At 48.4% G+C, this 12968-nt stretch overlaps 1 protein-coding gene across 3 annotated transcripts; it reads left to right on the forward strand.

The window, feature by feature from the left end:
* The first annotated feature begins 796 nt into the window (after positions 1–796).
* On the forward strand, positions 797–12795 carry Abcf2 (ATP binding cassette subfamily F member 2). 3 transcript variants are annotated; one of them, XM_027943364.3, is made up of 15 exons: positions 797–899; positions 1481–1679; positions 3303–3515; positions 4117–4299; positions 4382–4553; positions 5949–6044; positions 7150–7252; positions 8400–8495; positions 8858–8977; positions 9060–9149; positions 9461–9571; positions 10122–10184; positions 10418–10546; positions 11339–11542; positions 12120–12795. In XM_027943364.3, the coding sequence occupies exons 2-15, from the start codon at positions 1523–1525 to the stop codon at positions 12255–12257; spliced, it is 1875 nt and encodes a 624-aa protein (XP_027799165.1). In that variant the 5' UTR covers positions 797–899; positions 1481–1522; the 3' UTR covers positions 12258–12795. The 3 variants fall into 3 exon arrangements, with proteins under 3 accessions (XP_027799165.1, XP_027799166.1, XP_027799167.1); XM_027943365.2 differs by having other exon boundaries at positions 3306–3515; XM_027943366.2 differs by lacking the exon at positions 3303–3515.
* Positions 12796–12968: the final 173 nt, after the last annotated feature.

Consider the following 12968-nt stretch of genomic DNA (forward strand, 5'->3'; position numbering starts at 1 on the left):
GTTTCCTCTAGTGTCACTGATCCCGAGGCACCGGTTGATAGGAGCCTGTTGAAGTAACAGGATCAAGAATTTGCCTTGTATTTGTGGCTACAGATTTGGAGTTTACAATGCGAAGTCCGAGAGTAAGTGAGGCTCAAAAAAAAAAAAGTAACAGTCAATGTCATAGCTAAGTGTTGCTAAAACCTCAGCAAAGGGGTCTTTTACTTCAGACTCATCGCATCGAACTTACGTGGTTTTGATGGAAATCTAACAATTCTAGAGTGGGTGGGGTAAGCAGCTAAGATTCTGGAACAACGTTTGGTTAATGATGAACCAGCCTCTCAGATTTCCGTCTCAAGAGTCCAGGATGTCTTTCTTCCTCGGAGAATTCCGCTGTCATCGTCCGCCCGGCCCCCTCACTCCGGCAGGCACCTCCACCTTCACCTCTCTTCCCATTGTTCCGACCCATTCTCGCGCGTTGCGCACCGGGAAGTGTAGTCGCGCTCCCGGCTGGCGGAACCAGAGGGGACCCTACAGACTCGACATCTCCACACAGCTCAACAGATCTTGGCGAGGCGGGGTGAAGCCTGGCACGCCCAGCTCGCTTCTCCGAGGCGCAGTCTGGGATTTGCAGTTCCCAGAGCCTGAAGCGGGCCTGCAGGTGGAGGGCTCTGGGACTCTAACCCCGCCCAGCCTCGCGCGTACTGATGACGTGCGCGCGCGCCCGCGGCTCCTGGGATCGGCGGTAGTTCTCCGCGCGGGTCCCGCCCTTGGCCGCCGCGACTCAAGGACACACTTCCCAGGAGCTCTCGCGGCGGCGCGCCGAGAGCCCCGCGGCCGTGATTGGCTGGAGAGCCGGCCGCACGCGGAGGAGCTCAAGGAGCAGCTCTGTTGCGACAGAGGCCGAGCGGCGAGGCCCGGTGAGTTGCGGGGAAGGGGCGCCGGCGGCGGGAGGGTGCTTGGTGCCTAGGGGCAGGCTGGACAAGAGAAGGAAAGCGAGAGCGGGTCGAGATGGAGGGGGCTGCGAGGGAGGAGGAAGGGCGCGAGGAGAACAGCTGACGGCGGGGTGTTGGAGGCTCGGGGGCGGCGAGCGTGGAGACTGAGAGCGCTCACCGCGCGGGCCACGAGCGTCCCGGGAAGAACCTGGCCGGAAAGTGCGGTGGCCTCCGGAGTGCGGAGCGCCAGGTCACGGGGAACTGGAGATGGGACCTCTGTGGAGTGGCAGAGCCTGGCTCCAGCTGAAGGTCCTGAAGGAAGGGGGTTTCAAAGTGAAGAAGGCCTTGGGGGTGGGGACCCGGGCCAGAGGGAAGAGATGTCAGGAAGAGAAGAGCGGCAGGCCCAGAAGTGGCTTGAGAGACCCTGGCCAAGTTGGGACAGGCTAGGCCGGGGCAGAGGCTGGCATCAGAGGCTTGATAGGAAAATTCCAGGCGGGATGGAGCAGGGCTCACGCATTCTTACCAGTAAGTTTAGAAATCTGGAGTATCTGTTTGCCTTCCTTCAGACTCCCTGAAAGAACAGTGACCTACCCCTGTGGTTCAGCACCATGCCCTCTGACCTGGCCAAGAAGAAGGCTGCCAAAAAGAAGGAAGCTGCCAAAGCTCGACAGCGGCCCAGAAAGGGACATGAAGAAAACGGAGATGCTGTGACAGAACCACAGGCAGCAGAGGAGAAAAATGAGGCCAATGGCAGAGAGACTACAGGTGAATTGAGGGAGCGGTGAGTTCCAGGGTTGGGTACTAAGACATAAGGCATGCCTCGCTCTCAGTCAGTCTTGGTGCTGGGGCCATGAAAATTTTCATGATAAATTAGTAGCATTGGAGTTTGTGCTACCCTGTTTGAACAAATGGCAAGCAAACATGCAACTTGTTGAGCTGCTTTGAAACTCTATTGGACTATAAAGAGGTGGTCAGTTTCCTGTCCCTTTCTCAGTTTTCATTTCTATGCATGGTGTCCAGCATGTGGGGCTCTTGCCATGATACACGTGCATTATATTTACATAAAGTAACTTATGAATTGTTTTATGAGCTCTCCCTGGAAACGATATTTTTAGTATTTGTTTATTGAGCATGCCTCAAGTGTTAGACATAGTGCTACACACCAAGGTACTATAAACATAGTCTGCTCTCTGATGATTTGCAATCTAGATAGGAAAACATGGCAGATAAAGAATATTCCAGGCCCTTTACAATATAATCAGCCTCTTCCCTGTACCCTGGAAACTCCCCACCAAGTCCTTTTATTACATCCAGACTATTCATTGTCCTTTGAATAGTTAGTATATTTCTGTTCTTTTACACCTTTAAGTTTTAATATACCATGTGTTTGTGCTAGCTACATTTGACATTTCTTTGAAAGCTCAGTTCAAGATAGCAAAAACACTTAAACTTGACCTTAGTAATTTCCCATTCATTGTATCCTATGCTATCTCATAATGTTACTTACCTTTTTACGTTGTGTTTCCTATTTCTTCATCTAAATTGTTTGCTCTTAAGAATACAGGGACCATGTCTTGGGTGATACTTCTTTTTGTGAGCTACTTCACAGACAGACTCTAGGTAACTGTTTGAAGAGGAAAAGAGAATCAGTAATACAAAATAACAGATAGGTATACATACAAAGAGGTAAAAAATGAATGACAGATCCATGCATGGTAGTGTGTGCCTGTAATCCTAGCAACTCAGAGGTTGAGGCGGGAGGATCATAAGTTCAGGGCCAGTCTGCAAATTAGTGAGATCCTGTCTCAAAGTAAAAAACACAAAATGTGAGGATGTAGCTCAGTGGTAGAGTGCCTCTAGGTTAAATCCATAGAACTACAAAACAAAAGTGATGGAGTTGAGTCGGAGAAATTGTCTCCAAAATAAGAATTTAGGATAAAGCTGGTTCAATAAAGCCAGGACACTTTCACTCTTGGCCATGATAGTAGAGGATGGGAAGTTTAGAATTGTAGGAATAGGAGTTGGGGATATAGCTCAGTTGATAGAGTGCTTCCCTCACATGCACAGGCCATGTGTTCAATCCCCAGCACCACACACACACACACACACAAAAAAAAAAAAAAATTGTGAGAGTAAACAAGGACACAGTAGGACAAGACATGGACAACAGAAGCTTAGAATCCAAAGGACAGATTGCAAAGTAAAAGGTATCCAAGAAAGCAGGGGGTTGGACAGATCTGAGTTAGTGTGCACTCTGTATAAAGCTCACTCTGTGAAACCTCCGAGTCTGCTCAGCATGGCCTCAGCCCAGGTCCTTTAGGATCTAGCTGCCTGTTTGTGTGAGAGCTGACTGTCAGTCCCCTTCCCTAATTGCATTTTTTCCCCCAGAAGTGGATTTACTGACCAAGGAGCTAGAGGACTTTGAGATGAAGAAAGCTGCTGCTCGAGCTGTCACTGGTGTCCTAGCTTCTCACCCCAATAGTACTGATGTCCACATTATCAACCTCTCACTCACCTTTCATGGTCAAGAGCTGCTCAGTGACACCAAACTGGAATTAAATTCAGGCCGTCGTTATGGCCTTATTGGCTTAAATGGAATAGGTGAGGCCCTTAGAAGGTGTGGGGAGGGGGTCCTCTCCTTGGCTCATTTGTGACTTAGCAGGTATTTAGCATAAGCTGTGTACAAAGCAAGGAGTATGCATTATGGGTGGAGACCAGGTTTACCCAGAGGAAAGGAATTAGCAGTACATGGCAGTAGTACACACCACCACCTGAATAATTTAGATAGTAGGTGCTGGAAAAGTCCAGAGGGTTCAGGGAACAGTGGTATGTGAAGCTGTTGTGGAAAAAAAATACATGAAGGAGATGGAGTGGGACAAGAATTGGATGAAAGTTGGAAAGTTACCCTAAGAGTGGAAAGTAGGGGCTGGGGATGTGGCTCAAGCGATAGCGCGCTTGCCTGGCATGCCTGTGGCCCGGGTTCGATCCTCAGCACCACATACAAACAAAGATGTTGTGTCTGCCAAAAACTAAAAAATAAATATTAAAATTCTCTCTCTCTGTCTGAAAAAAAAAAAAAGAGTGGAAAGTAGGAGGGTTGGACAAATGAAGGGAGGAATAGTGAGGTCCTGGTTTGGCTGTAAGCAACTGGTAGAGAGGAACAATAGAGAAATTACTGAGTGCCCTCTTTTCTCCCTCTTAGGAAAGTCCATGCTGCTCTCTGCTATTGGGAAACGTGAAGTGCCCATCCCTGAGCACATCGATATCTACCATCTGACCCGAGAGATGCCCCCTAGTGACAAAACACCCTTGCAGTGCGTGATGGAAGTGGACACAGAGCGGGCCATGCTGGAGAGGGAGGCTGAGCGGCTAGCTCATGAGGATGGTAGGGCTCCAGGCTCAGGGGCGGGGGTGGGCTTCCTCTTGGGAAAGCCGCAGGGAGCCTGACGGCCCTGTGCTGCCCACAGCGGAGTGTGAGAAGCTCATGGAACTCTACGAGCGCCTGGAGGAGTTGGATGCTGACAAGGCAGAGATGAGGGCCTCGCGGATATTGCACGGACTGGGTTTTACACCTGCCATGCAACGCAAGAAGCTAAAAGACTTCAGTGGGGGCTGGAGGATGAGGGTTGCCCTTGCCAGGTGAGTCTCTCTCTCCTTCCCCACTCTTGAAGCTCTCTGTCTCTCAGAATTGATGCTCACTCCAGTAGAACTGTTTGGAACAGGGACTAGTGGTCAGTAAGTGGCAAGGAGACACAAACATTGATGGTGTGGAGTGGGTAATAAGGATGGACTGAGAGGAGAGTGGGCTTCATGGCTGTGGTACTCCAGACTGACCTAGCGCAGCATCGGACCCAACACAGGGTTTAGGGCTCCCTGGAGCGGCCCCAGGTAAAATGGTGGAATTTTCTGTTTCTTTTCTCTCCTGACTCCCTTTTTACCTGTTAATTCTTACTATAAAGATGAAATGTTAGACAACTATTGTGAATCTGTCGTCCTTATCTTCTGGTATCTGGGCCCAAGGTGAGTTTCTGTAGTCTGGCATTCCCCAGAGACCCTAGCTTTATCAGTCCCTTTTCTGTTACTATAATGAAGTACCCGAGGTTACACACTTTATAAAGAGGTGTGGTGGCTTATGGTTCTTGAGGTTGAAGGCCAAGGGGCCACATCTGGTAATGCCTTCTTGCTGGCAGAGTCCTGAGGTGATGCAGGTATCATCTGGCAAGAGATGGGGTAGGTTTCTCCCCTGGTCTTTCCCGCTTATAAAGCCATTAGTATTCACTCCTGGGGCTCTACCCTGATGACCTTATCTGATGCTAATCACCTCCCAAAGGACCTACTGCTAAGCACCATAGTTGAATTACATTTCTACTTTTTAACACCTTGCAGTGGAGATTAAGCTCCAGTATAAGTTTTATAGGGGACAGGCCACTTTCAAACCATAGTATTTCTACCTGCTAGCATTGGTTAGCTGCCTCTGGTCCACCTAGGAACTTTGATAAACACAAATTCCCAGCCTCCCCTTCACATTGATGCCCGCAAAATACTGGAGTTTGGTGCCCAGAAATCTTATTTGTAATAAGATTTACAAATCAAAGATTGTAAAATCTTATTTGCAAGGTGAGGGGACTGCAGGTTTGGCAATCAAAGCTTTCCGGTTTAAGAAGATTTTCCTTTCTGGCAGCACCTCCAGATTGGTGCACCATGAATACTTTCTACTTACCAGTTTATTCTCTCAATACCCTTTTGGGTTCCTCTTCACCAGCCCCAGTGTACAAGACTTACAGACTCATAAGGACTTTTCAGCCTTCTCCCAAGACTATGTTCCTGTGCCTCTGAGCCCTGTTTTCTACATTTTATCTCAGCTCTGCAACTCTGGTTTCTCCTAGTTTTCCTCTTTCTTCTGAGTTACAGAACCCAGGTTGATTTTGGGACTCAAGTCAGGCTTAACCAAAATTGCATGTAGCAGACAATTTGGTCCCCTCCATGTGGCCCCTGTGATGATGAGTTGCCTCTGTCTCCTTTCTTGTCCTTCAGAGCCCTCTTTATCCGGCCCTTCATGCTGCTCCTGGATGAGCCCACCAACCACTTGGACCTAGACGCTTGTGTGTGGTTGGAAGAAGAACTAAAGACGTAAGGAGGTGGAGTTGGGTGTGGGATGGGAATGGGCAGGTCCCAGGGGGGCAGTTGAGCAGTCTCTAAAGAAAATGGATGCAGAACCTGCACCATAGTGCAACATTGAGAAAATAGACTGAAAGTAAGGCTAGATGAAGTGCTGAGCCCCTGAGGGCTGGCCTTTTTGTTTGTGTGTAATCTGAAATGTGAGAGAGGTGGTTTTTTTGTTTGTTTGTTTGTTTTAATCCTCTTTGGTTTTCCCCTTAAAATATAGTATCAGCCCAGGGGGGTCCCAGCGACTCTGGAGGTTAAGGAAGCAGGAGGATGGCAAGTTTGAGGCCAGCCCCAGTAACTTAGTGAGACTCTTTCTCAAAATAAAAAATAAAAGGACTGGAATGTAGCTCAGTGGTACTAAAGTGCCCCTGGATTCAGTCCCCAGTATCAAACAAAACAAAAAAGAACCCAGTATCTTTACTAAAAACAGTATTCTTTTCCTAGTTGTATGCTATATACATTTGATGGGGATCTCCCATCTAAGATCAGATTGCAGTAACAAAGGAAAAAATAGCCAGTATGGTCATAATCCTTTTATGGCTAAAGGACTAGAAACCTGGAATATTCTCCATCATCCCTGCATTAAAAACGAACAACAACAACAACAACAAAAAAAAAACGTTAGTGGCTTAGTGCTTCTTTGAAAAAAGAAAAGCCTCGTGTTCTTCATTGCATTGTTTCAGCCCTTTCCCCTCTACCCCCCTGCAGTTCTGGATACACTTAGGGGTGTATTTGTATACATGGCACTTCTTACCATCACTCTTGTTACCATATTCATGCCATTCTGTTGAAGGAGCAGAAGGCTGGGGCTCAGATTGTCTTGTCACACAAGGCTGAGGCTCAGGTTGTCTTGTCACACTTCAAAAGGCACCAGATCCCCTTACAGGTAAATGTTGCAGTGGTGGCTTAGGCACTTGACAGCCAAGAATTGCACAGTACATCCAAAGAAAGAGTGGCTAGCTGTGAGGATGGAAAAAGATGAAGGTTTTCTGGGCCCAACTCTAAGTTTACCTGTTGTCACCTGTCTCTAGTTTGGAGTACATTCCTAATTGGTTCTTGGACTTTGCAGTTTTAAGCGCATCCTGGTCCTGGTGTCCCACTCTCAAGATTTCCTGAATGGTGTCTGTACCAATATCATTCATATGCACAACAAGAAACTGAAGTACTATACGGTGAGTGGACCTCAGCTTCTCCCACACTCATCTCTATGCTTATAAATCTCGGAAGTTCTCCTTTAAAAAAGGCAGCCTAACAGCTCTTTTCTCCCTATTGCTAAAAAAAGATATGGACAGGGAGTCCCTGTAGCCTGTTTTATTTTAGTCCCAAAGCCATTGCTTTCAGGCATAGGCCATGGGTTGGCAGCAAATGCATGTGGTGTATGTTTGCCTTATGGCAAAGAAGTTGCTCTCACTCAGTGACCGGGGAAGGCCAGCTCCCTTTACCTTCTCGCATGGCACCTTCACTCTGTCATGAGAGTCAGTGCACTGAACCCGCCTTCCCTGAGTACAGGAGGGTGGGGATTAAGGTCTTAGCACCTCCATGTTGTCCCTCACCTTTTTATCTTTAATATTTCAAAAAACATGTAAAAAGTGAGAATTAAAGTGTTTCTCATGTATTTATACTTGCCACAGAGTGTTAATAGTCTTTACCTGGTATGTACTTGTAAGCATTAGTAGGAAATTTCTACATTCATATATCCTTTTCTTTTTACATAGTTGTGGGCTTAATACAATTTTTATTCTTGTTTTTAAATACCTTTCCAAATGGGTATGTGTAAATCCACCTCTTTTCAGTGACTGCATAGTATTTCATTCTGCAACTTAACTTTTTAATGAATATTTAGCTTGAGTCCAGGTTGTTTGGCAGACAGAAACCATGGCAATCCAGTTGAACAGAGTTTTCCAGGTCCTAAATCCAGTCAGCCTGTTTTTTTCACCTAGGGACTGCTCATACAGTCCTTGTGGGGCATCGGCCTCTGGAGGTCGGGTAGTGGGAGATGGTGTTTGGGAGTTCTGAGCTTCATGAGAGCAGTATAAGAATGGTTTTCAGGGTTGTTCCCAATGCTGAAGTGTCTGAAGTGGCTAATCTAAGGATTTGCCTTGGAGCCTGGCCTGTCTAGACTGAGCAAGAGGCACAGAATTGAAAAGACCTTGCATTCTAGTTTAGGATGTGCTTCTTTTGATATACTTCCTTTCTTCTTACTGCACAGCCTTAGAGCCAAGGCCAAGTCAGTGCCATCCCTCATCCCCCTAAACTCTGAGAACCCAGAACTGAGACCCAGGTTTAAGCTGCCTGCTTGCCTGGTGCATTTTCCTGCAGGGTAATTATGATCAGTATGTGAAGACACGACTGGAGCTGGAGGAGAACCAGATGAAGAGGTTTCACTGGGAGCAAGATCAGATTGCACACATGAAGGTAGGGAGATTGTAGAGGCAAGTGCACATTTTCCCATCTGAATCAAATCAGACAATTGGAGGAGGTATCTGGGGAGGCTGGGTGCTGAAGGAAGTCAGGAGGAAGTTGTTTTTTTTTTTTGGTACTGGGAATTGAAGCCAGAACACTTTGCCACTGAGCTACATTCCCATCCTTTTTGAGACAGGGTCTCAATAAGTTTCTTAGGGCCTTGCTAAACTGCTGAGGTTGGCCTCAAACTTGCAATCCTCCTGTCTCAGCCTCTCAAGTCAATTACAGGCATGTGCCACTGTGTCTGGCTATGATCATCAGGAGTTGTTTGGTGCCTGCATATACTTCAAACCCACTTTTTTGGTCTCTTTCAGAACTACATTGCTAGATTTGGTCATGGCAGTGCCAAGCTGGCCCGGCAGGCCCAGAGCAAGGAAAAGACACTACAGAAAATGATGGCATCAGGACTGACGGAAAGGGTCGTGAGTGACAAGGTGGGGTCAGGTGGGGTTAGGTGGCCAGAGGTTTGAGGTTTGAGAATTTACCAGCCTGATAAGTGTCTTTTTCTTTTCCTAGACACTGTCATTTTATTTCCCACCGTGTGGCAAGATCCCTCCACCTGTCATTATGGTGCAGAACGTGAGCTTCAAGTATACAAAAGATGGGGTAAGTTCAAGCCCGGGTGTGGGCGGCTTGGGGCTGGTGTGCATCTTCCAGGGCCTGTGGTAGCCAGCAGGAGCCTCTTCCTATCATGCTGACCTGTGTTGGGGTGGGCTTGGCAGCTGCCTACCTCATCCAAGGACTTAAGCTGGCCCTTCAGATACCTGAAGGAGAGCTGCCCAGCTGGTTGGCAGGTGGAGGTGGTGGTTGGGCTCAGCACTCCATTCTCTCCAGTGTTCCATTGGTGACTGGGACTCCACAGGCAGAGTAGATCAGTACTCCAGCCTGTGTCCATGTCTCTCTTATACCCACCTCAGCCTTGCATCTACAATAATCTAGAATTTGGTATTGACCTCGACACACGAGTGGCTCTGGTAGGGCCCAACGGAGCTGGGAAGTCAACACTTTTGAAGCTGCTAACTGGAGAGGTATGGTGCTCAGGTAGAACTTGGCTGCTTCTAAGAGTAGGGGCCTCTACTCTTACAGAGTCTGGGTACCCTGTTGGTGAGTGAACCACCCAGAGTGGTTAGGGCACAGCGGGAGAGGGGGATTCTCCTTGCGGGTCAGGGCTAAGGCTGGAGCACATGTCCCTTGTGATTTTTGTGTTTTTAGTTAGCATTTTGGATATAGGAATATCTGCATTTGGAGATAATGTTTTTCTTTAGAAAATGTATGTTGTGCCCATATCCAAGTTCATTGCTAATGCATTCCTTTGGTGCATTCTATAGTGGACAGTTCATAACTACTTAATAAATTCATTCTCCACCCTTGAAAATGAATGCCTGTTTCAATAGGTCATCCTGAATATTTTTAGAGCTGCCAGACTGAGAGTCTGCCTTGGTGAAGGGATCTCTGTCTCAGAAGTTGTAGAGCCCGGTTCACTGTGCCGGGTATTTGCTCCCTCTCTGCCTGTGTGTGCTTCTATTCAGATTTTCTTTTATGTGCTTATATTTCTATTTAATCCTTTTTTCCTCCTAGCTACTACCCACAGATGGGATGATCCGGAAGCATTCTCACGTCAAGATAGGGCGTTACCATCAGGTACAGGTTGGGGTCAGGGCCCAGGAAGTTGCCCAGGGTATAGGGAGGGGCTGCATCTGGCCCCAACCCCTCCCCCCAGGAATTCAAACCTAGTTAGCTCCTACCTGCTTCTCCTTGAATCCTGAACAAGTGCCTAGGGTTGAGATAGAAAATTACCCAAGCAGGTAACCCAGATGGCTCCTTTTAAAGCCGGCTACCAGTCACACCTGGGTGGGTCCCAATTTTTCCTGCAGCATTTACAGGAGCAGCTGGATTTAGATCTCTCCCCTTTGGAGTACATGATGAAGTGCTACCCAGAGATCAAAGAGAAGGAGGAAATGAGGAAGATCATTGGGCGATATGGCCTCACTGGAAAACAGCAGGTTAGTGGAGGAGGGGTGTGGGAGGAAGTCCAGGTAGTGGGAGACCACTGGATAGTCAGGAACAGCGTCCTGGAAGCACAGGTTTGGAAGCTGTCCCTCCCAGAGTCTCCTCTCCTGCCTCCAGCCTGCTGCCTCTTCTCTAGCTGGTCATGTCATAGTGTTTGAGTGTCACTGTGGAGTTGGTGGACAAGGATAGTGAGCTGGTCTCTGTCACGCCCTTGTGCCGGCATGTTTGAAGACAAAGGAATAGACCACCTAGAAAACAGTTCTAGGTCTAGACCTGGAATTGAGGAGCCACTGGATTGCTCCAGTTCGTTAGGACTTAAAGGCCAAGAGTAAGGGGTGTTGATGCGGTAGTAGCGAGGTGGTTGGATTCCCAGATGTGTCCCTAAGAGGCCTAAAAGGACCAGTGGCCAGGGTATTCTCTTGCCATGTTGTCTTTTGGCGGGGGGGGGGGGGGGGGCACCATGGGATGCTTTACCACTGAGCCACATCTCCACCCTTTTCCTTTTTTTTTTTTTTTTTTTTTTTTTTTATGAGAGAGTCTTGCTAAATTGTTTAGGGCCTTGCTAAGTTGCTGAGATTGGCCTTGAACTTGCAGTCCTCCTACCTCAGCCTCCCAAGTTGCTAGGAATATAGGCATCTCTCACCACACCCAGTGTAATCTTGTCTGAGCCTTACGTTTTGCAAAAGAGCAGTAATGGTAACAAAGGAGCTAGGGAGAGAGGGATAGGAGAGGAGTCTGCTGCATGGTGGGGGCAACTCTCTGTCATGTTTTATCGTTCCTCTCAGGTGAGCCCAATCCGGAATCTGTCAGATGGGCAGAAGTGCCGAGTGTGTCTGGCTTGGCTGGCCTGGCAGAACCCCCACATGCTCTTCCTGGACGAGCCCACCAACCACCTGGACATTGAGACTATTGACGCCTTGGCAGATGCCATCAACGAGTTTGAGGGTGGTATGATGCTAGTCAGCCATGACTTCAGACTCATTCAGCAGGTGAGGCCCAGCAGAGAGCTTCTAAGGAAAGGCTGGGTAGAGCGCAGTTGTGGCACATGTAGGGTGCTTAAAGGTGTTTGCTGGATTCACAGAAAGGTCTCAGGATAGATTGGCTGCTGAGAAACAGATCTCATGGCTTTGGGAGGATGTTGGCCTAAATGGAGTGGGGAGTCAGATTTTTATTACTGTTCCAAGATTCTTCAGTCCAAAAGTACTGATCTACTACTACAAGATTAGGAAGAAGGCAGCCACCAGTCGTGGGAAAGGTGCTGATTGTTCTGAATCTTTGGGAGAGATGGGGTGGAACAGGAAGTTTAGTGTGAAGCCTCTGAACAGATCTGACAGTAGGGGAAACCATGCTTCCCAGCTTGGAAGGCTGTAGAACCTGCTGGTTACGGTGCCCTAGGGTCAGACATCCCAAAGAACATAGGTAGTGAAACAGTTGGATGGGGTTTGGGTGAGGCCTCAGGGGAGAGTGTGGCATTTTCTCCCTGGAACCCCGTTGATTGGTTCTGGGGCTGCGGGGGGGCGGGGTGGGAGAACCTCTGCCCAGTTCAATCCAGGATCTCCTTTCCAGGTTGCACAGGAAATCTGGGTCTGTGAGAAACAGACAATCACCAAGTGGCCTGGAGACATCCTGGCCTACAAGGAGCACCTCAAGTCCAAGCTGGTAGACGAGGAGCCCCAGCTCACCAAGAGGACCCACAATGTGTGAGCCCTTGGCCCCCTTGGGTCAGGAGCGCCACCTGGGGACTACCAGCTGTCGCCTGACAAGCCACTCAGGACAGGACCCTGGGGCTGCACTCCCGCATTGCTGCAATACTGCCCCCAGCCTCTCCCCATCTCAGCCTGCCTTCGCTGCACTGTTACCTTATCTACAGCTGGACAGTACCTGTCCGTTTCCCATCCTCCTTCCAGTTACATCTGTCCATGTCTGGACTTGGCTGGCTCTTCCCTCTAGCCTGTTGCTGGTTATGTTGCCCTAAGAGAGATGCAGCCAGAGGTACCCTAGGGTTAGCCCAAGGACCCATACCCTGGATTTGGCGTGTGAAGGAGTTTTAAGAGCCTCATTTTCTGGGTTTTGGTGATGTTGGAGGATTACCCCCAGCCCACCACCCCTGTTCCTTTTGCTTCTGGTTTGGAGCTCTGGACCAGGGCCTTGGTCCTGGTCCATTTTTAAATAATTATTTAACAGTGTAACTTTTAGACCTGAGTGACATCTACAAAGTGTCCAATAAAGAAAGAGGAACCCATGGTCCCTCTCTTTCTTCCCAGGTCTGTGGGGCCTTCTTCCCCTCCTCCCTGCAGCACCAGCATTCACCTCAGCAAGAGTTTGATGAGACTGAAGATTATCCTGTAGGAGATGAAGAGTGTCTCCCCCTTCTGCCTTGAACTGGGACTCTTAGGCCTATGGTTCACATACCTT

This window comes from Marmota flaviventris, chromosome 1, assembly GCF_047511675.1.
Source record: "Marmota flaviventris isolate mMarFla1 chromosome 1, mMarFla1.hap1, whole genome shotgun sequence".
NCBI classification, from domain to species: Eukaryota; Metazoa; Chordata; class Mammalia; order Rodentia; family Sciuridae; genus Marmota; species Marmota flaviventris.

What these genes read in the sequence shown, in the direction of transcription:
- Abcf2 (XM_027943364.3), top strand. Translation starts at nt 1,523, where the DNA reads ATGCCCTCTGACCTGGCCAAGAAGAAGGCTGCCAAAAAGAAGGAAGCT. An exon ending in CAATGGCAGAGAGACTACAG is followed by an intron (nt 1,680 to 3,302) that starts GTGAATTGAGGG and finishes TTTTTCCCCCAG; the next exon opens with AAGTGGATTTACTGACCAAG. An exon ending in TTGGAAGAAGAACTAAAGAC is followed by an intron (nt 6,045 to 7,149) that starts GTAAGGAGGTGG and finishes TGGACTTTGCAG; the next exon opens with TTTTAAGCGCATCCTGGTCC.